The sequence below is a fragment of the Macrobrachium rosenbergii genome, chromosome 43 (assembly GCF_040412425.1).
Source record: "Macrobrachium rosenbergii isolate ZJJX-2024 chromosome 43, ASM4041242v1, whole genome shotgun sequence".
NCBI classification, from domain to species: domain Eukaryota; kingdom Metazoa; phylum Arthropoda; class Malacostraca; order Decapoda; family Palaemonidae; genus Macrobrachium; species Macrobrachium rosenbergii.
Genome location: NC_089783.1, coordinates 53,970,036 through 53,993,584, shown reverse-complemented (window position 1 = coordinate 53,993,584; position 23,549 = coordinate 53,970,036). Strand labels below are relative to the sequence as shown.

The window sequence follows — 23,549 nt, the reverse complement described above, 5'->3', positions numbered from 1 at the left end:
AGTTCTGATGATGTGTCCTCACTTCCACCCGGGAGGGAGAAAGGCAGAGAATATGAGGAAATCGAAAAAGATATCAGTTCTGATCCTCACTGGAAGGGAGATAAGGGAAGTCTTTCCATGCCTGTGCCTGAAGAAGATTCAGATGAAAATGAAGAAGGCAAAGAAACAATCAGTCCCAAAATTGACACCTTTGAAGGTGATGGCCTTAGGGAAAGTGATACGCATGGACTTCCACCTCACAACATCAATTCATATTCTTATCCAACTGGGTTAGATGAAGAATATGATGAATATGAAGAGGAGAAAACACGATTCAGCGAAGGACAGAGTGCTGATATAGCTGCAGTTGGTAATAATCAAACTAGTATTAAAGAAGAAGATCCAAATATTTTCCCAGAAATCAGTGAAAACGATTATAATTTCATAGAAAGTGAACTCGAAAATACAGAAAGTAACTTTATTGCAACAGAAGAGGATGAAGAAAGTTATGATGACTATTCTACCACAGATGAGGAAGATAGAGGACAAAATGGTGTTCATCGAAAACATTCCCATGTGGAAAATGAAGATAATAAACTTGAAAGAAAAGAAGTTAGCAGCACAGTTCAGCCAACATCTGACAAAGTTGACGTAGGAGACGAAAACAACAGCACAGCATGGGGCAATTTGTTAATTACAGCAATCAAGACATGGAAAGATTTATGGGCAAGAGAAAGAAACAACAATAAAACCCACCATATTGAACAGAATGAAACAGCACATACTGAATCTCCTTACAGTGGCAATGGCCGTGGGGCAGGTCACCATTCACACAGCGAAGATGACACGCACCTTGAAGAGTCAGATGGTGATAATGGGTTTGTTGATGCCCTCCAGGAAGTCCAGAGAAAATACGGAACCATCAGTGAAGAAGTTCACACTGACGAAACAGAAGAGGAAAAGGGTACTTCGAATGGAAGAGATGGAATAAGTCATGTAGACACAGACAACGAAGAAGAAGAAGATGAGGACTACTGGGAAGGAAAAGATGATGATTTTTGGACCCGAGAAAACGATGGCAGTGAAGAATACTGGGAACAGTGGGACGAAAAGGTTGACGGTTTATGGGATGAAGATTACGCAGAATATGATGACTACGGAAGCTCAGAATCTCCAGATTACATAGATTATTTCAGCACCAAAAACATAGAAGATGAGGAAGTGCATGCCACAGATGATGAAAGTGATGAAGATGATCTGGATGTTGGACCAGCAGTTACAGAAGGCCACAAGCGTAAAGATGAAGACGACACTGAGAGAGATGAGGATGATTCAATAGGTAGCGAAACTGATGACCAAATGCATGAAACTACAGAGTCTATCACTGTCTCTGGTGACACTGTAGATGATGATGACAGTAAGGTACACAAAGATTCGGTTTATGAAGATGGTGATATGGAGAACTCTCTTTATGATTATACCAGTGGTACAAAGAAGGACGAAGAAAATGAAACTTCCATCTATGATGATTCTGAGTCAGATGATGAAGATCTAGATCCATCTGTTTATGATGACTTAGAAGGCATACATACAAAGGTTGAGTCAATTATTCCCAAATATGAGGATTACGAACATATAGAGAAAGACCCTGTCAGGCCCATTTATGATTATTCTGATCCTGAAGACAAAGGGTCTGGCATTCTTGCATTTGATTACTCCGAGATAGAAGAAAAAGAGTCAGGTTCTACCTCTTTTGATTACACGGAAGTTGACCTAAAGGCTAAAGAGTCTGGTGAACATCTATACGAAGATTTTCAGCCTGAGGAAAAAGAAGGACATTTACCTCCTTTTGATTATGCTGACAGCGATGGTGATATGGAAGACAAAGATATAAATTTTGACTTGGATACAAAAGACACTGAGGAGGAGCATGATGTTAATGTTTACCCTGATGTAGAAGATGAAAAGAAAGAACAAGAGGACATTACAATTCATGGTTCTGGAGTAGGAGTCTTTGAAGATAAAGATTACTTTGAAGTGAAGGACAAAGATTACAGAGATCCAACTGGCAAAGATGGGAGTGACAGTGACGGTTCTGAAAGTATCGGGGATAGTGATGATGACAGTACTTCTGATTCATCAAGTTCAGGCAGTGAAGACAGACCTTTAGATAAAGATGGTGACGATTCTGACTACGGGTTACTTGGAGGGGTTGGTAGGACCCCATATGATGAAGATGAGGGTCATGATGAGGATCAGGAAGGCCAAGGTGGAAAAGACTTACCAGATCAAACTTCCCAGGGTGAAGGGGAAGGGGACACAGATAAGGAACAACCCCTGGGGAAAACTAAACCTGATGTACATCCTCATTCTCCAAAAGTCACTGACAGTGGCACTGTTGATGAGGCAGTAACCCCTGACAACGACCTGTTAAAAACAATCAGTCCAGAAGATTATCTATTCCCTTTTGACTATGATGCTTATTCAGAGCCAGTTGATTACAAGCAATATCCTGAAGTATACTATGATGTTGACAAAACAGACAAGGATGATGACTCGCCAAGAAAAGGCCAGATTCCGCCTGGGGGCTCTGTTGAAGAAGAGGAAGATACAGGGCTGCTGCCTGATAGCACATCTCCTGATTCTGACGAAGGCACACAAGAGGGCACCAAACACACTCCCTCCCCCTCTGCCGAGGTCCTTGGTAACATTCCTGGCCAAGGACATGATGGTGTAAAGCTTTCCCAGTCAGGTAACCCCCTTCCAAGTAATACATTATGGCACATGTATTATATGATACGTTCTACTTCAGCGGCCTGCTCTCTTGCATCATGAATTATATCTTACCAGTGTCCTTATTTTATGCGCAGACATCTGATTTTCACTGTAAACTATATATTATCTTCCTTCCTGCATGTCTATGGATCAGAGACGTTCAGTGGCATGCGACTTGCTACTCATTAGTAACGATTATAATGCTAAAAATCTGATGCCTGCTCTGATTCACTGTACACAATAGAGCAACTTTCTCCTGACGTACAGCGTCTTACTGCACCTCTTGCCTGAGTACTTTTAGTCACTGATTCATCTGCTGCACCTTTCTAGAGTGATGGTATCCCGTTCACACCTTCCCTTTCTCACAACACCTCAAGATCTTCATCACAGCTTATTATCTGTTTCATTTCACTGGACCCTCATCCAAAACAGTCCGCAGACCTCTGCAGGATCTAAAGTGATAGTGTATGACATATCATCACTTGAAAGCCTAGGCCCAAACATTGCGTTCAGGATGCACTCTAAACTCTTGCTGTTTTTCATGACTGAAAATTTTCTTGATGCTGTGATGCTTTGGAATCCCCATCATTAAATCCTCGTTGCTACTAGAGACTTTAGTAGTATTGTGGGCACGAATGAAAACTCTTTTTAGCATTTGAGGAAGGAAGTTACTGTTAGGCCAACCTCCTTCACGCAAGCGCTGCTTTTATGGCTGAGCTTCAAAATGAGCTGTATTTATTAAATCTTAGACAGCGGCATCTATCGTGGTTTGATGACACTGAGGAAACATGTGATCTTTCAGTCTTTTTTCAAGGTTATGAGTCATGTATGCTTTCAAAGATATTACTTTACGAGACGTTTCGATTTGTTCTGAGAAGCATTTGTTCCTTTTAACACAATTTTTTTTTTATGACACTGAGGAAACATGTGATCTTCCAGTCTTTTTTCAAGGTTATGAGACATGTCTGCTTTGAAAGATATTACTTTACAAGACGTTTCGATTTGTTCTGAGAAACATTATTCCTTTTAACACAATTTCCTCATGCTTTCCAAATGCATAAAGAAGAAATGTATGCTTTCAAAGATATTACTTGACAAGACGTTTCCATTTATTCTGAGAAACATTTATTCCTTTTAACACAATTTCTTCATGCTTTCCAAATGCAGAAAGAAGACAAGTTATGCAAAGATTTCGTGTTGTTATTATTATTATTATTATTATTATTATTATTATTATTATTATTATTATTATTATTATTTCCTTTTTCACTAAGCAGTTTTTACTGGGACTTGACAAAAACTTTCAAAACAGTTGTCGCAACGGTAACAAGCACTGAGTACATAATTATTATTAGCCACGCTACCTTCACGACATTTCAAACTTGGATATCATTTCCTCCATGTGTATGTATATATGTATGTATATACATACATATATATACATATATATAATATATATATATATATATATATATATATATATATAATACATATATATAATATATATATATATATATATATATATAATATATGTATATATATATATATTGTGTCAACATACAAATGCTTGTAAATTGCACATACTCATATTATCTTTAAAGAAGTAGGTAAAAAAGTAGGTAAAAGTAGCCAGTGTTAGTGGATGGAAATGTTACAATGAGGCAATTTATGTATACAATGTAATTTGCATGGTATTCGAACCTCATGCGATAATATCTCTGTATTTCTTATATATATTATAAATAGTGACTATCCCAAGCTAGTGGCAGCGAATCCTGTCATGTATAAAAATACAACCATAGATAGATTTACAGACAGTTGTAGAAAGAGGTGTGTGTGTATATATATATATATATATATATATATATATATATATATATATATATATATATATATATATATATATATATATATATATATATATATGTTATAAATATAAATATAAATATATATATATATATATATATATATATATAAATATATGTATATATATTGCACACATATATATATATATATATATATATATATATATATATATATATTATATATATATATATATATATATATATATGCATATATATTTATATATTTCCATGTGGATAAAAAAGGAAAATTAGTGTTGTATTTGGACAATGTTGTTACAAAGGGGTAAAGTACCACCCGAGATGTAACGTTTTTCTGTCTTCCCAGAGTTGCCTACGAGGCATTTTTTTCGCCCTCACGTATACTTGTGTGTGCTGAGTGTAGCAGTAACAGGTTGTCCTTGTTTCATCCCCCTTTGACATAGTATCGGCAAGGGTGAATAAATGATCGATAACTATAGATAATTGTCTAAAGCAAGGTCCCTCTCTATATCCGGTCGTTCATCATAATCTGTGCTGAATACCTTATATCTGAATCGTCTTCACTCATTTTTTTCACAGTATAGTATCAGGAAACTGATTCAGGATGAGCGCACAACATCTATTTAAAGTGCAAACGAGAGGGATATTTACTTTTTCTATTCTGTGCCATTTCTGTTTAATTCTACCGTCTTTCTTTACTGCTTATTTCTGTTGTCAGTTTTATTCCAGCTATTGTTCACTGAATGAATACTGTGCTGTAAGATTTAAGCAAAATATTAAATAAAAATCTATTTTAATTGTTTGTCCCGCTAATAATTTACAGACGCAACCAATCCGTTTCAGAATTCCACATAAGCATCTAGTTATGATTTACAGAGAAGGGTTTTCATTTTAAACAGAACAATTTCACTCATCTGGGTAAAGACCCTCTTGTGAGCACGTATTGTTGATGTTCTGAGTTTGAAAAGATAAATTAGATGCAATGACAATTAAATATGTCCTGCCCTAAAATACATTTTCAACTGAAATACTACATACGTAAATAGATACATACTTATATAATATATATAAATTCATCAGTAGCATACATGCTGCATTGCGATCGATATTTCCACCGTTTCGCATCCTTATAGGCAGCGATAAGGACAAGTCCCAAAGGCCTCTAAAAGATTTTAACGCTGCTATTTAAATATAGAGATTTTGATTAGGGAAGATCTTTTGAGAGGTTTTAGCTGGAGAATAAAGGCTGTATTTCCTAAAATACAATACAATATTCCTTTAGTAGAAAATATGATGTGAGATTTTATTTGTGTATACATTTTAGGAGAGGGTTTATTTAATTTATGTTGCACGTAACTTGTCTTTTTTTTTACTCAACATAATATGATTGTGGGAAATTGCTCCATGTTTAAATTAAATGAAATTCCTTCTATATAATTTAAAACTAAATGCTTATATAGAACTTTCAAACAGATTGATTGTGTTTGCATACTGTTAGTGGAGAAAACAATTATGACAGGCTTTTATTTCATTTTTTTTTTGTTACCCTTGAAGTGCTTATGTAATGAACAACAGCTGAAATAAAACTGACGTCAGACTAAATGAATTCAGACTGAAAAAGATGCAAACAGAACAGGATGGTGGAATTAAACAGAAACAGCATAAAAAAAAAGTGTAACTATCCCTGCCAGACTCACAGTAAATAAATGATGAACACACATCTTGAATGTTGCAGTTCTTCTAAATGTGTAAGTGGACAAACATACACAAGAGCGCGAACACACATTCACACATAAGGGTAAAATATCTGTGATACATGTACATATACGCGTTTGTTACATACTAGTGTATTTACCCTTATATGCTTTAAGTGCATCTATCTTTATATGCTATAAACTGACGAACAAAACCAAAAACGAATACCAGCTTCATTTACTACCATAGTGTATTGCCTCCAGAAAAGTGAGACTTCAGAATCAAGCATACGATTAGCCCTGTCAGGCAATTTACGTTTTACCCCGCATAGCGTACCAAGCAGACAAGTTTCCTAGACATCACAACAACATTTCCTCAAGTTTCCTAGACATCACAACAACATTTCCTCATTTTATCCTTTGTTTATACTGCTCTTCTCTCTCTACATCATATCCGGTCTGGCTACTGCCTCAGAGGCTCACCGTATCGAATATTATGCTGTGTGATACCACACAGGCACATTGCCAACACGCGACGTGCACTGGGTACATGTGATAAATCCAAGTATAAACCTACACCATACTCATTGAGAGAGTATCTCTTGGTTCTAGGATATTACGTCAGTGACTCCACTTGCTGCCTGAATGATTTATTATCTTGGTTACTGATTTATATTTTATATTATCTTACTTGACAGATGACCACATTTTGATTTTTGGAAGTTTCCCTAAAACTTCTTATAACGATGAGAGGAGAGTCTCTCGCCATTTTGCTCTGGGTGATCATCGCAAGTCTCAATTTGTTGACCATGATTACTTCAGTCTTGTTTTGGATATCAGGCCGCTATGGTCTTTTTTTTTAAATGAGCTTTTTTTTTACATTTTGACGCTGGGCGCAACACCGCCCTATTTTTTTTTTTTTAAACACCTACTCTCTAAATGGAGACAAGAGGAGACATTTTTATTTTTTACTTAATAACATCTATTTACTGTAAATACATAAATAACCCTTCTTAGCCTTCTTTAAGTAGCTCTGTTTAAAATGAACAATTAGACTCTTAAATCCTCAGCATATTTTTGACTAATTAAGATATACCAGTCCACTCATCTGAACCATAGCAATGAAGCTTTTTGAATGACAGGCAAAAACCGACAAAGAAAGCCAGTGTAACCGGCTAAAGAGAGACCAAAACGACCCATTATCACCCAAATTCTCTCTCTCTCTCTCTTCCGTCTTCGCAAACGCAGAGATAGAAACGCCGGAGGATCCGACCGTGGGAGCCGTCATGGAGGAGACGAACCCGATCCTGTGGACTTGGTTCATCATCGCCGTCATGGTCGCCGTCACCATGATCTGCATCGTGTTCTTCTCCATGTGGGTCTACAGCCACAGGTCAGTGTCTCCTTCAGGGTTCAGGTTGGTTTTAGCACGTTCATTGTTATGAGGTGGCGTCTGGCGTTACAGTGGCTATGGTTATCGTCGAAAAGAAATGCAGGGCAGAGGCAGGAGTCAGTTCAGCGGTCTGATCGCCAAACGCCAATGGCTGGGGGGGTAGTGTCCGTGAATTCTGACTCATTTCAGAGGCCTCTAGAGCCTCATTACGAACTTTTGCCGCTCGAACCTGAGTCCTAAGGGCGAAGGTGTTGGAAAGCTGGGTTACATCGCTCAGACCTATCTCCACTAACGCCGGTTCATTCAGAATTTTGGGACAATTTAAGCAAAGCAATTTCTTTCAGATCAACGTTTGCTGTAAAACTATTTTGTCATAGTAAGGGTTTGGCTTGCCTCTCGTTCGCTTTTCGCGCCTTTCTAGGAAGCATTAAAATCTTTTTCTCGAATTAAGCGGGATTATATATGGAAAAAATATTCTCTTTAAGTTTAACAAGAAGTTGAATGGTAATTCGGTTTTGCTTGTCACATAACTGTTATCGCAACCTTAAAAACGACAGCCGGACTAATTATGAAATTAGAGTGGGATTAGTTGCCAAGAAACTCGCAGACGCTCGAATGAACGACTCCTGATATGCTAGCTGGCACTTGGCAGCGGGTTTTGCCAAATCAGTTCTTAAACCTTTAAAAAGATGCTTGTAAACAGACAGTCAGGAAGGAAATGAGCTGTTTACCGATGGCATTGTATGCAGGTGCTTCCACTTATCTTGTGATATTTTCTACAACAAGGAATCGGTCTCGTATGAAAACAGCTTTCTGTCACATTAATTACCATTTTCATGAGCACTTTGGTCAAAATTAGACGTTCTTGTTATGGCGATAGTGTGGAATTCGGTTCAAGATTTTCTGACTTGTATTGAAGAAACGATCTGAATTCTCTTCAAGATTTTCAGACTTGTGTTGAAGAGACAATTTGCATTCTCTTCAAGATTTTCAGACTTGTATTGAAGAAACGATCTGAATTCTCGTCAAGATTTTCAGACTTGTATTGAAGAAACGATCTGAATTCTCTTCAAGATTTTCAAACTTGTATTGAAGAAACAATCTGAATTCTCTTCAAGATTTCAGACTTGTATTGAAATAACAATCTGAATTCTCTTCAAGATTTTCAGACTTGTATTGAAGAAACGATCTGAATTCTCTTCAAGATTTTCAGACTTGTATTGAAGTAACGATCTGAATTCTCGTCAAGGTTTTCAGACTTGTGTTGAAGAAACGATTTTGAATTCTCTTCAATTGCGCATAAACAGCAGTTTATTTTATTGGATCAACTATATGGGAGACATAACCTCACAAACAGAAACCAAAATATAATTAGAGACCATTATTGATTTGGAACTTAAAGCCAAATATATTCAGCTTAAGACTATGGTTCTTTTCGCTTCAATTTCTGTCGAAAATCAGTTGAAGTTAACTCATGCGGGTGGCCGGTCCGAAACGTTTCTAGATGCGTGGAATGCGAACATTTCAAAATAGCTATTACAGTACTCTCCCATCTGAACATTTCCTGTGCATTTTTTCAAGAGTAGGTCCCATTTCCAATATTTAGCGGTAACTGTCATTAGATTAAGCTTATCGCACTTATTGTTTTCTTCGTATTGACTGACTAGTATAGATGACAGAGTGACGTCTTCTGAAAGTAAAAGATTCGATACCTGGTGGGGGTAGGAGAAAACTGTAGCTTGTGGCGTATGGAGACTTCTCTATGCAGTTGTCTTCGTCAAAGGACAATATTGCTCTCTAAGCGCAGACCATGCTCATAGCCACTCATTCACCGGCCTTATGATGACATGTCGTAACTCCGTTGACAATATCTACATTCATATCGTAACTGAATGAATTACTGTAACAGGTTAGTCAAGAGACCTAAGATGAGAAATACCAGAGATGAAATGAGCAGCTGTATAAAGGCCTTATATTAAGGTTTATGAGCTTTAAAACCAACAGAACACCGATACGAAGAAGAGGATTTGTGAGAGGAGCACATTCTCATAACACGAGAATCGTTTCCAACTAATCTGAGATTTATTCTTCGAGTCTCCACGTCATTAATCTTTTTATATTTGTCTAGATAACAAATATGATGAGCGCCATGAAAATGACTGTCATCATCATTGCCGTCATTATCTTCTTTATTGTTTTAGAAAATATGATTAGCATCAATATTATTACTGCCAAGATTGCTGGCCCCTGTTTATCTGTTTTGCATTTCTCAAGCACCCTTGACATCTCTCATTTGTCATTCCAGGATAGCGCGGGTGGCTGAGCTCAGAGCAGCTCTGTACGAAGGTTACGAACCAGCCAAGCCCGAGCCCGTCAAGGAAAAGCCCAAAGAGATGGACGTCGAAGCCAATAAAACAGATGAAGTCGAGGACGAGATGTCGGCGAACTATCAGAGGAAGTAAGTTTTTCAGATAACAAATTTCCCTCAGCTTCGAATAAGTTTTTCTCATAACTGCGAAGGAAGTTTGGAATTTACTGAATCTCATTGCTGTATCAGCCTGACGGTCAAAGTGTTATGGGTGGAAGACGCCGGAGAATTGCAAGCTGACCCCGTGCCGGGATATTTCCGTCTCAAAAGTGGCGTTTTACTTTCCAGGGGTGGGGAGGGGGAGGCAAAAATGTCAGAGGCCAAAATAAGTGAGTTGAAGAGAGGTTCATCTTTAGAATGCTCGAATGATTTTATATTAATGGTCTGTGCATCGTTTTATGATTTGTTATGTTGCCAAACACTATCGGAGAGATATTCTGACAGCATTATCAAATAAGCATAAGCAAAGCCAAATTTGCCGAGTACCTTCCTTCGCGTCTGACTGGTTTTCATGCGGGGATTGACTTTTGAGAATCTTGTGTCGTGATTTTCTCTTTTTGTCTCCGGGGCTTTCCTACAGAGTATGGTACCGGGCTCTGCTGGAAAAAATCTTCCTGCTTTTGCCTTCGCTCCTTTTTTTTTTTACAATTTAATACCCAGCATTTTATCTACTTTTATCTACATGTGCGCCCGTCCTCATTTCCCGTAACTCCAAAAAAATTTTCCTTTTATTCTTTTATTGCTTTACTTCATCAGTGACTTCGGCAATGGATCCTGTGCATGTATTTGCCAGTGATTAGCATTTATTACTTAGCTTCCTCCACCTTCGCCGTTTCTGCAGTTTGCATTAATTATGAATTGCAACTTCATCCCCACTTCCGATCTCTGCAGTATTAAATGTGAACGGGAGGCATCAACTGAGACAAGACTCTGTTCCACCTTTTTTTTTTTTTCGTTTTCATGCTTCTCCAGTTTCTTCAAACCTCTTTGAAGATAATGGATTCTCTTCCTCTCATACCTTAAGAGTCTGTGTATGCAAATGACTTCAGACGACGACAGATCACGGAATTGAAAGCTTGAAATTTCATTCTTGAATGTTCGGTGTTTTGTTTCGACACGATTGCTTTCCTTCGTCTGATTTCGACATTATAATTGCCATGTCCGTTATTTTTATTCAGCTTTCGTTGTTTTCTACTTTTGTGTCTCTTTGTGACAGAGTTGTTTCATGGGTTATTTATTTAGTCAATGCCTTCGCTTTCTTTCCTGCCGGCACTGTTTTAGTTACTGATCCGTAAAAGTGAAAGACCTCAGCTCTCACAGAACGCTTCATAACATCTGCCAGAAAGGCACCTATCAAGTCACCTTCCTCTTCTCCACATTTGGTGCATCAGCTGCGAGGGATTTTACTATCCATTTCGGGGATCGCGGGTCATCGTTTTTCTCAAATATCTTTCAAACTGATTATTTGATCGAAATGGTACTTTGACACAGTGTACAAGACACCTCCCGCTAAGTTTTGGTAATATAGTGCAGTGTCAAATGGTGTTAGTTAAGGCGTTTACTCTTGACTTTTAAAGGCAAAGTCGCATGAGTCAGCAGGATTAATCTACGCAATCGAACGTCTGCTATCCCCCATAGACAGGAAAGGGGGAGGCGGAGATAAGGCCAGGAAAGTGGGTTGAGGGACGGATGAGGAGGGGAAGGGAGAGGGAGGGAGGGGATGAAGATAAAGGACGTTCGAATGCATAGTTTGGCGATGCTTAGCAACACCACTGAAGTCAAGGGTAAACGCCTTAACTAAAACCATTTGACGATGCACCATCTTGCCAAAACTTAGCGGGACGTGTCTTGAACACTGTGTCAAAGTACCATTTCGATCAAATAATTAGTTTGAAAGATATTTGAGAAAAACGATGACTCGCGGTCCCTGAAATGGACAGCAGTAGAGTAAAAAAATAAGCAAACCCAATTCCCACATCTAACCCAGACCCAAAAGGAACAAGAAATTTAAAAATACCAAAGGTTTTTTAATGTGAATAACTACGAAAAAAAGGTTGAAGCTATTGGCATAGCTTGTTAGAGTAGTCTTTTCAGATAAGCCGGTCTTATGCTAGCACAGACCCTTGCCAAAAAGCATGTGTGGTAAGTGTGGCAATGTGTCACCAGAGAATAAGAGGCCTAGTGTGGAACTCTGGTCTCGAACCAACCAATGGAGACAAAAAAATTGAAAAGATTAGAAATGTGGTGATACGGAGCAGTACGAATGCATGAGAAAAAATGAATCTTTTGATGAACATTCTGTGCAGAATACGATGTGCCTGCTGTCGTGGAAGCTTAATGCACAGAAGGTTTAATCCTTGATTCTGCAGTTACGGAATAAATGTGACCTGAGAAAATTCCTTCGTGTTGAAAAAATATATTTGCGTGTCGTCACGTCTATAAGCAAAAGAAGTTACATTTGCACAACTTTCTTTTGCAATTGCAAAGCCCTGTTGCAGTCATCGTATATCATTTCCAGTGTACAGATACGAATCAAAGGAAAATAAACAGATCTGAATTAAAGCCGAAAAATACCAAGATTGACTTCTTATGGAATATAAAAAAGGCACCCTTCAGTGGGCGAAAAGTGTACAAAAGTAATAAGAACTGAGGGTTAGGGTAAATGAACCATAATTGCGAACTGATTCGAGTTATAACCTGGAAGACACGTAACACAAAATCAACAATATGTGTAAAAATAAAAGAAAAAAAAGAGGAAAATAACGGTCAGAAGGAGGAGGGATGGGGCAATAACACTAGAAGCAGAAGATAAACAACGTTGGGCGGAACGTTTTTCTGACGTTATGAATGAGAGACGAAGGGGGTGATCTGACTGATATACCAGAAACTGACGCAGACCTGAATGTGCTTGTGAATGATTTCACAGTTTTAAGTTGAATCAATCACAAAGAAACTTAAGAGATGGCAAACGCCATTGTATGACGGAATAACTACAGAGATAAATTTCAGGCTGTTTTTCAAATTATGGAATGAGGCAACACAGCTTGATAGACTGCATCAAATATCTAGGGAGATAAGTCTCTAAAATAAATTAAAAAAAAAAAACAGAAGTAACAAAAACATAGTAAATGCAAAGATATGAAGTAACATTAGAGGGAAAAATGATTACTGAGGTTGAATATGTCATATATTTAGGAAAACAGTATTCAGTAAAGGTTCTGATGATGTTGGAATTTAGTGAAAGATCACAACAGGAAAATCTAATAACGAGGCTGCATAAGATTTGGAAGTCAAATATACTGAAAGTGATGCAAAAGTAAGATTATGCATAAGTCTAGTACATCTAAAAGTTTTTTCTGCCTGAGAATAAGGCCCAAAGAAGAATATAAGGAGTCAGCAGGATAGAGTTGTAAATGATCCCATTTCCAAAGTTCCATATATAGATGAGATACTGATGAATGGGGAATGGACATAGACTGGACGTGTCCCATGCACAACCTCCGGGACAATAGTACTTGACAGTGTCAGCTATCACGCACTGTTCTGGCGTCTGTGGGCACCAGAAGAGAAGGAGGGCCCTGAGCAACTTGCTTGAGAACTATGTGACGGAAGGCTGGAGATTCCTAAGGAAGTGTGGATGATAAAGTGCATGAAAGTCATGAGCACCGACGAAGATGATGATTATTAAAAAACTAATAAGAAGGCAATATAACAGACAAGGAAATCATAAGCCCTTTGCGTCACCCAGCGTTGGATATGATGATAATGATGATGATGAAAGACAAGTGAGAAAAAAAAGATACTAAAGAAAGCAAGTAAAGTACTAGTATAGAAAACAATGAACTGTGAGTGGAAAACAAAAGCCAATGAAAAATCATAGGTAAAATAAGAACGTAGACTTTAGGAATAAGCATTTAGAAATGTTTTACCACATTAATTCTTTTCTTGATCTGACGAAGTTCAGAGAGTAACGAATAAAATATAAAGGCAAGACATAACGTTTAGAATAAAGTGCGAGATAAGGGTGACTTTAATGATGGAACGGCAGTTAAGCACAATTCTCAGTTCTGTCAACATGGCGAGTCAAGAACTGACAACTGATCATTGCTAAAAAGCAAAGATTTCTCTCTCCCGTGCTGGTGAATGATGCTTGATGAAAAAGGAATCTAAAAATAGAATGGAATGGTTGTTGGGACACTGAAGTGATATTCTAAAATTCTCAAAACGATTAACTTCGAGGGTACTCTAAAAGAAAGTGAACTGGGGGCGTATGACATTTTTATCTTGGTTAACGAGGTCACTATGGTGACTCGTTACTTTTTTGTGAGTGAGGAATATTTTATTAAATTCTGTGTTGCAAAATTAATTATTTTGCACACATAATCAAACACACAGACACACACATATATATGTATATTATTATATATATATATATATATATATATATATATATATATATATATATATATATATATATATATATATATATATATATACACACTGTAATTCTCACCTTCTCTCATCCTACCACCATTCATTACACTTACTCTCAAATACCTATAAGAATTAATCGCTTTCAACTCTCAAAGCATGAACTTTAATCAGTTGACATCAGGGCCAAACATGCACCACCTGTCAATTACTGGAACTACTGGCTCATAGATCTTCCCAGAAAAAACAGGCTGACGAACTGAGAGCAAAATAAACGGAGAGAGGCTGGTTCCAGTTCTTGTAAATACAATAAAACGACACGGGACTCAGTGCTGGTACTCATTTCTGTAATTACAATTAAGGGACACAGGAACACAGTCAGTGTCAGGTATTCTGTAAAATACATGCTAAACTGACCTCTCAGTAGCTTTCTTATTGCAACGATCAGATGACTGATGACACTGGGAGAAAACTTTTATTCTTCCAAAGATAAAAAAAAAAAAAAGCTAAACTAATTATTGGCAAATGTGAATGTAAATTCAAGGTGTGTGTGATCATAATTATGAAGAACATTAAAATATGCTTGATTGTACGCCATACCGCCGTTATAGTAAACAAATAGGACCAGGCATAGGCTAGATAACATAGCATAAGCTATGAAACCTCCATTATAGACTGGTTTTAGCACTTTTCACTTAGACATTCAATAATCTAAAGTAAGGGAAATACATTCAACTGGCTTATTTACGTTTCTCGTTTTACAGGCTAAATGTGAATTTCTATTAGGTAGGCTAAGTGAATTTTTAGGTTAAGATGCGTAACTGAGGTAGCCTAATGAGCCTAAACATGCGTTAATCCCTTAACAATATTTCGCAGTTCCCAACGGCTCTTTAGACCTGCAGAATTAGTGTTGTAAAGAGATAAATATGCAACTTCTATAAAAGTCTATGGCATTATTTGCAAAGGCAATTAAAGAGAACCTAAATTTTTACCCGACTGGTTTTGATGCAGGCAAGATGCTGACTAAGCTGGGTGGTATGATTGCAAAAGTTAGTAACCAAGAAACAGCCAGAGTTTTTTTTTTTTTTTTTAGTGTATCAGGAGTGAATGAAAGGAGTGCCATTTTGGTGGAATTTATTCTAGAAATTACTTATATGCAGAAAATGCTGTGTATGACTACAGAAATGGCCGTTGTTTAATCAAAATGGACTGAGAATAAAGAATTTTTTTCATTTAAGTGAAAAATACGTTGTAAATGGAACATAAATACTACTAATATAAGTGAATTAAGTAGGAACAAGACGTAACATCAACCCAGTGTAAGGGTAAAGTAACAAGTAGGAGTCCTAAATCTGCTCTTTATTAAAGCCCAGTTACAGAAGAGAATACTTCGTGTGACTGAGAAGAGTTTCACGCAGAAGAGTATCGTTTCAGAAGTGGTTCCACAGCAAATATGACTGCTTAACATTTCAAGATTAGGAATAATCAAGTAAAGGCTTAGCAGAAAGAACGAAAATAAATAATAAAATGTTTCAGAGAACATAAGCAAGAATTACTGCAAGGGGACGAGAGAAATATTTTAAAGTTCATGACAAGCCTCCAAAACCGTTGAATGTGACCATTAATTATGAAATATACAGTATACTGAAGACCGGGAGTGTAAGTAGATTTGTTGTTTTATATAAGATAACCTTCGAAAACAAGGATAATATTTAGATGCTTTAGTGGTAAGAAGGAAAGAAACCAAGGCTACAGTGAAGTGGTAAGTGATTTTGACAAGACCTCAGCGTAAACAGGGGCCACTTTTGTTAGGGAAAAATATTATTACATCGTTTTATAAAATAGAAATTCGTGGAAGCGACTGTTTACAGCGCTTCACCCTTCACTGAGCAACCTGCAGCTAAAGGGAGAGATGAGTTGCCATTTTTTGAAGCCCTTGTTTGTTCAGGGAATCACCTCTATTGCTAACATAAAGTCACACACACATATAAATACATAAATGTAAATGTATTTGTATATAAATACATATAAATGTATGTGTATGTATATTACAATTAGAACAAAATTTAGGCCAAAGGCCAAGCGCTGGGACCCATGAGGTCATTTAGCCTTGCAAGGGAAATCGAGAGTAAAGGAAGTTTAAAGGTGTCACAGGAGGAAAACTTCGCCATTGCATTATGCAACAATTGTTACGAGAGGGTGGGCAGAAAGGTGGACGTAAGAGAATATGAACGGAGGTACAGTAAAAGGAATGAAAGGGATTGCAGCTAGGGGCCGAAGGGACGCTGAAAAGAACCTTCAGCAGTACCTACAGTGCACCGCGTGAGGTGCACCGGTGGCACTAACCTTTTACGGAGATATTTATTTATAGATGTTTAAAAAAACGGACTCGTATGATCCTGGAAATTACGGGACATATATAAATAATAAATAAATATATATATGTATATATATATATATATAAAATATATATATATATATATATAATATATATACATACATATATATATATATATATAATATATATATATATATATATATATATATATATGAACCTGAAATTATAGGACATATATAATAAATAAATAAAAATAAATAAATATATGTAAATATATATATATATATATATATATATATATATAATATAAATATATATATACATACATACATATATATATATTATGTGTATTTTATATATATTTATATATATATATATATATATATATATATATATATATATATATATATATATATATATATATATGTGCGTGTGAGTGTGTACGGGCAGGCATGCAAGCGTACGTTTGTTTGTGATGACTATCACGGACAATGCAAAATTACCCAGCCATTTAAAGAGCATATACCATACGGCCGCTATAAATATCTGTGTTCTCCTTTTTCACGCAACCCTGAAGTGGAGCTTTCGGAAACAGGAGATCGTGGTATCATGTGTAAGTAGCGCCTAAAGATGTCTGTTTTTTTCTCTTTCCTCTATTTACCTGTCTCTTAGAAATATTCAGTTTCTGTCTGCGCTTCGAGTCGATTTGCTATCAAGGTGTGTTAGAATTATAAACTGTTTCTTTTAGATTGTAGTTCAGAGCGACATATGTCTGCATTGCAAAGTTTGTGCTGAATGAAAAATGCCAACTCAGCGCTAGACTTGGGACATACAGAGGATACTAGTAGCTACCTTATTAGTAGTTGCTTTATTTTGTAACCAGGAAATGGTCAGGAAAGGGAATTCTCTCCTGAAATAGTTGAATTATCTTGTTTTTCTATCTGCCATTACGATAAATATTAAGAGGCATAAAGTATCAATGAAATTAACAGACCCCAGATTCCAAACTGCCTTAAATGCGTAATTCATTGCGCAATATTTCTAAATAAAAAAAAAATGTATCACGTAAAATAGAAAAATATAAGATTCCACAAGACTTTGTCGCTCTGACCGTGCAAGCGAGAGTTCTCATTATATAAGCACCTTTATTACCAGGGGGAAAATATGAGCAAGCGCTTCACAGGTGGATTCCGCATATTACCAAAGATTTTCCCAAGCCGCAAATTAATTAAGAAAATGGAGGGCAGCCATTTTCGTCTGAATTATGCTTTCCCAAGGACTGTGTGCGTTTAACCCTCATTTCTTTGTAATGCAACTTACTCTGGGGCTATAGAACCTAGTTATACTTCCATACTTTTAGCCCTTGTCATCTCTCTCTCTCTCTGAATACGTGCTCATACATAAAAGTATTTAGATCCTATAGAGATTTTCAAGATGTGCCGATATTCCCCAGAGGTGTTTATGAAATACGCACAAAGAAACATGCTAACATATTAGCCTAGACACGTAAGGGGCCTCAAAGTGTTCGTTCATCTGTGTGACTACAGCAAGTTTTTTTTTTATATATATATCTTGACCTTTCCTCGACGAAGAGGAATAAAATGTGTTGTCCCAACTTTACTTTTCAAACAGATGCAATACCTTGATTCTTCCCTTGCCAGTGAAAGCCCGAATCTCACTTTCCTTTCCCCTCACAGGCAACTAGCGGCCATGATGAAGAGGCAAGAGACTATCCAGAGTGTGGATTCCTTCGCCTCCCACGACGACGATTTCGCAGAGTACGGGGATGAAAGCATGGGTAGGTATCCCTGACGACTTTTGTCGGCGTCTGAGCTAATTTTGGTTCACTGGGTTACATTGCATAAGTTAAGCACAACGTTCACTCTTCAAGGAAAAGGGGGTTGTTTGCTAAATTAGTTTGAATCTCAGGTTTCATGATGAAAGTAACGGTTACATAGAAAGAAGAATGGGTCATATTCCTGTTAGCTTTGGTGTTGATGATGATCCTTTTTATTCAAGTTATGCATTGTGTTAAGTGAAATGATTTCTTTTTTTTTTAAATGTTCATTGGAATAATCTCAGTGCACCTCTCAAACAATCACGCATCTTTTGCATTATGATTTTCAGTTTCACAAATGTTCCCAGACACAAGTTTTGAATGATTTAGCTTAATTATTCTGAGTTTCCTTTAATGAAAATTGATATACGAAGCTAAATTACGCTCACACTAGGAGGAGTTCGTATGTATAGGTATTGTCAATTTTTTTCCTATTTTGAAAAAAAAAAAGACAGAGGATCTAATGCATAAAGAAAATCGTTGAGAATTTATCTCTCACGGTTTGAAGGAATAGATTAAGACAGCTTTTGTGCAGCTTCGATTTCATATGATTATACAATATATATATATATATATATATATATATATATATATATATATATATATATATATATATATATATATATATATGTATATATATATATATATATATATATATATATATATATATACATATATATATACGTATATATATATAAATATATATACGCAAATGCTACTCAAATGGTAAAACTTAAAACTAACATTACAACAGCTTCGCCCTTCACCTCACAATTCGAAATTACTAACGTTTCTGTTGAACTTTTTCTATAGTTGGCCAAACGGAGACCTTAGTATAGACGGTAGGAGTTTAACCACTTTCTTTCAGGTCAGTGGGAATCCTTTTCTGTGCCCAGTGGGAAATCCACCTCGCTGGATTCCCCCTGTGAGAAAGGCATTCCCAAGATCAAGTGGCCGTTTTGCATGTCACCCTTATTTCATAGAAAAGAAATAGGACTAAGTTTAGGTCTAAGTTTCCAAAAAAATGTGGTCTGATGTTGCACACTTTCACTTTGCAAATTACTCTAAGTCAATCGGGCAGGCTTCCATTCAGAAGTGATCGATGCATGTTTTTACTGTTTAAGGGGAAAATTGAAGGCTTCGTTTACACTGGGCAGAAGATTGACGACTCGCGTGACAGTTTTAAATCCTGTTCCGGTCATTTGCTTTCCAGATGTTCTCACTCTCGTGGCTATCCGGTGTAATAATTCACTTCCCTATCACGTTATCTAGTTTTTATGTGCATTTTTGCAAAGTAACTGAGATTCCTTGAGAGAATTTTCAAAAGATCTTGAGAGAAAGTCACATTTTCTAGAAAGATAACTGCATCGTTGTTGATAGTTCTTTGAAATTTGACAATGCCAGCCATCCGGTCCATCCCCCTCGGCCACTATCCATGTGAAGGGTGATACCCAGTGGGAAAGAGTGAAGAACGTCGTAAGCAAAGACCTGGACTCATAATGCAACAAACTTTCGCCTCATTCACACTTCTCGCTCTCCTCTCTCTTTGCTGCCGACACTTTGATGTTCACTGAATGGATGTGTGCAATCTTCTTCTTCTCTCTTTTTTTAGGATATAATTTAGAATAGGTCGTTCCCTGCCTCTGTAGCCAATGTAATGTCCCCTCGTCAGTTTATTTCATAAAACTACATACCCCCCTTTCCCACCTCTGTAAGTGTCGTAATGTAACTGGTTGTACAACACCCCCTTGGCACAACTCTTGTTGAGTGTCTTGATGTAACGGGTTGACACATCATCCCTTTGGCATAGAACTAGGTATCGAAATCCGTGTGGTTGACTCGACCTCCTTTTGACACAAGCACTGGTTGTCTTAATGTAAGTGATTTGTACGGTATACCTGTGACACAGCTTTAGGTGTCGTAGACTAAATTTGTGTCATTTGCCTCATCCCTCCTTAAATTCCCCGTCCTCATGAAAAAAAAAACTAATTAATTAAAACAACCTGGTTCTTAATCCGCCACTTATCTCCGTTGTAGAGAAACAGTCTTCATAGGTTTTTATTACTCTTAAAGTATTTCTAAGTGTATTTTCTTTGCAAAGTATTGTAATACTTAAAAGTAAGAAAAATAAATATACATATATATAGTGTATATACATATAGATATATTTATATACATATATGTATATATATAAATATATATATATATTTATTTATATATATAAACACATATATAGATATATACTATATATATAATTACACGTGTGCGTGGGTGTGTATGTAAGTATGTATGTATTTATGTAGACAAATCCAAGCAAGTTAATTTCTTCTTGAGCACCCCAACTAATGAAATGGATACAACCTCTCGCATAAGAATAAATTCTGTCATCAAATTTTCTAAATGACTTTCTTTCACAGCGATATCATGCCATCCTAATTGAAATGACAAAAAACGATTTTTAGAGATTTGATTTTAAAAACTGATAAAACAAACACGTTGCATAAAAAAAAAAACTTGAAAAGTGATGCCTAAAGTCTAAATCTGGCATAATTCAAGTGGTCTTGATGCCATAGTGTAGCGTCTATTGACAACAATCATCAGTTTCTTTATTATAGTTTTAAGCACAGAAATTCTGTCTCGACTATGTTAAATGTTCTTTCTTTTTGCCAATTATTCTTTTCTTCCCGTTGGCTCTATATCGAATGCCTGAGTTTAATTAAATAAACTACTATCGTAACTTGTTACAGATCCTGATAAATCACATACGATGAAGATAAAGAACGAAAAGAATTTTGGAGAAGCAAAATACTTCATTACTTAAAGGATATGCTACGGGTCAACATGTTCTTCAAAAATCAATTATTTTGTAAATCCCAGGTTAATATAATCTGTGTAAAAGTTACTGGCCCAATTGCAAGTGGCAAATTTTGTAAGATTAGAGAGAGAGAGAGAGAGAGAGAGAGAGAGAGAGAGAGAGAGAGAGAGAGAGAGAGAGAGAGAGAGAGTTTTTCCTCTGGATGTCTTTAGATTCTTTCACATCTCAAAGCTTTAGGAAATATTTTAGGCATTCGCCCACTCATGCAAAAAAAAAAAAAAAACTGCCATTTCAAATCAGCACACAGTTTCACACAACACATATGTCGTATTAATCTTTGATTAAATTCTTTGCACGGTGCTTGTTGGGGGTAACGATGCTATCAAAAAAAGGCTAAACTTAACACATAGAGTGTTTTGGACAACTGCATACGAATTAGTGAAAATGAGTCAACATCTAGAGAAACTGAGGTTGCTTATACGCAGTGCATCTGAACCGGAAAGTGTAGAAAAGGAACTGCATGTTTTAGTATGCGGAAAACTGACGTGTGTTGGCGTCTGGCTACCATGCTGAGATTATTTTCCATTTCTTTACTTTAGTTTCTTTGACTTATTCCTTTGTTTTTCTCATTAACGGCAGCTTTGAAATCGTTTTTGGGACAGTACGTCATGTAACGGTTTGTATTCTACACGGAAAGCAGGCGTTCTGTAGGAATAGTCTGGTAGTTTGTCTTCCACTGAAGAATGAGAACGAGGAACTGCTTACTGCTTACACTTGCGTAGAGAAACTGCTTAATTGCTTACGTATTTTTATTGCAGCGCTAATGACATCTTGCACCAAAGAGCCATGGTAATGCCCCGTAACAATAGTTAACAAAGCTTTTGCAGCATATTGTCTGAGCCATAAGGCTTTCCATATGTATTCAGTTCACTGTATCAGTGTTGAATATTTTTCCCCCTAACAAACATGAATTTTGTAAAATGCCAGTGACTCTGCTTCACTATACATTGTTTAAATAGTAAATATGTGTGGCCTCGGCCTAATTACTGCTTAGAATTTTGTAAAAGCATTGATGTGCTTCGACTACCGATAAAACTTCCCCCTTTACAGCATCTATGGTTGGAAGCATTCCAGAAATGGGAAGCACTTTGTATCTGGAAATCATACTGGAATTTCTCATCTGTCATGCACCTCCATCAGAGACCTTTTCAAAAGCGTAAAAAAATGGCTAATTTTCGTTAAGATTCAGAGATAAGAGGAAACGGATTAAATAAGTTTAAACAGACCTTTAGGGTCTTTTCTTTTTAACTACAGTACTAGATATTTTCTTGCTTTATATTTGTACTTTATTTCTTCCTATCTGCTACAAGTAACACTCATTTCAATCGCCAAGAATTCCTTACTTTTCAAATATTTCATGAAAGAAAAAACATTTTCAGGGTATCCTACATATTGTCATTAAATTTACAATTATTATATTAAAAACATTTACTTTGAATCTAGCATGAATTTAATGCAGTGATACCATGCTTTAAGGAAACCGTGTAATAGTCTAGTCATTTAAAGTCATTATTGAGAGACGATAGCCTCTCATTATAGGAATGGTTGTTTTTCTTTTTGCAGAACGATACGAATTCCTGTAAAATACCAGGACATAACGCATTTTGTTTTACTTTGAATAACGACATTCCCAACCCTTTATCATTATTTAAAAAACACCGAGGTTAAAGGTTAGCAATTTGGATTTGGAAAATAGCGAAATAAACGTTTTGCTTAAACGGTATGATAGGATAAGGCTAAATAAGAAAAGCATAAAGAATCCTCAACGACTTTAAAAATCAGTCAACATCTGAATTTCCCCCGTTAAAGATGAATTATTTGGCGGATTTAATTTAGTAAAATCTTTGATGACAAATAAACCTAACGTTCCAACAAATTTTAGATGTGTTGGTCTCATGGGGATAATGCTTTATTATCATCACACCTTATGATAAGAAACCGGGTTTTTTTGTATCCTGTTGAAATTACAATATAGAAATTACAATACAGATGTCTTTACTCAAAGAATATTTAGA

At 36.4% G+C, this 23,549-nt stretch overlaps 1 protein-coding gene across 22 annotated transcripts in view; it reads left to right on the top strand.

Moving 5' to 3' along the window:
* Positions 1-23,549, top strand: part of LOC136828927 (uncharacterized) — a 321,892-nt gene that overhangs the window by 292,674 nt on the left and 5,669 nt on the right. For 8 of the 22 annotated variants that reach the window (XM_067087282.1, XM_067087280.1, XM_067087281.1 and 5 more), the window contains 3 exons: positions 7,541-7,685; positions 9,991-10,143; positions 18,520-18,620. In XM_067087282.1, the coding sequence (XP_066943383.1) occupies positions 7,541-7,685; positions 9,991-10,143; positions 18,520-18,620 (399 nt within the window). Of the gene's footprint in view, positions 1-7,540; positions 7,686-9,990; positions 10,144-17,399; positions 17,436-18,519; positions 18,621-19,472; positions 19,502-22,113; positions 22,151-23,549 lie in introns of all 22 variants that reach the window. The other 14 variants (XM_067087283.1, XM_067087272.1, XM_067087275.1 and 11 more) reach the window with 5 other exon arrangements.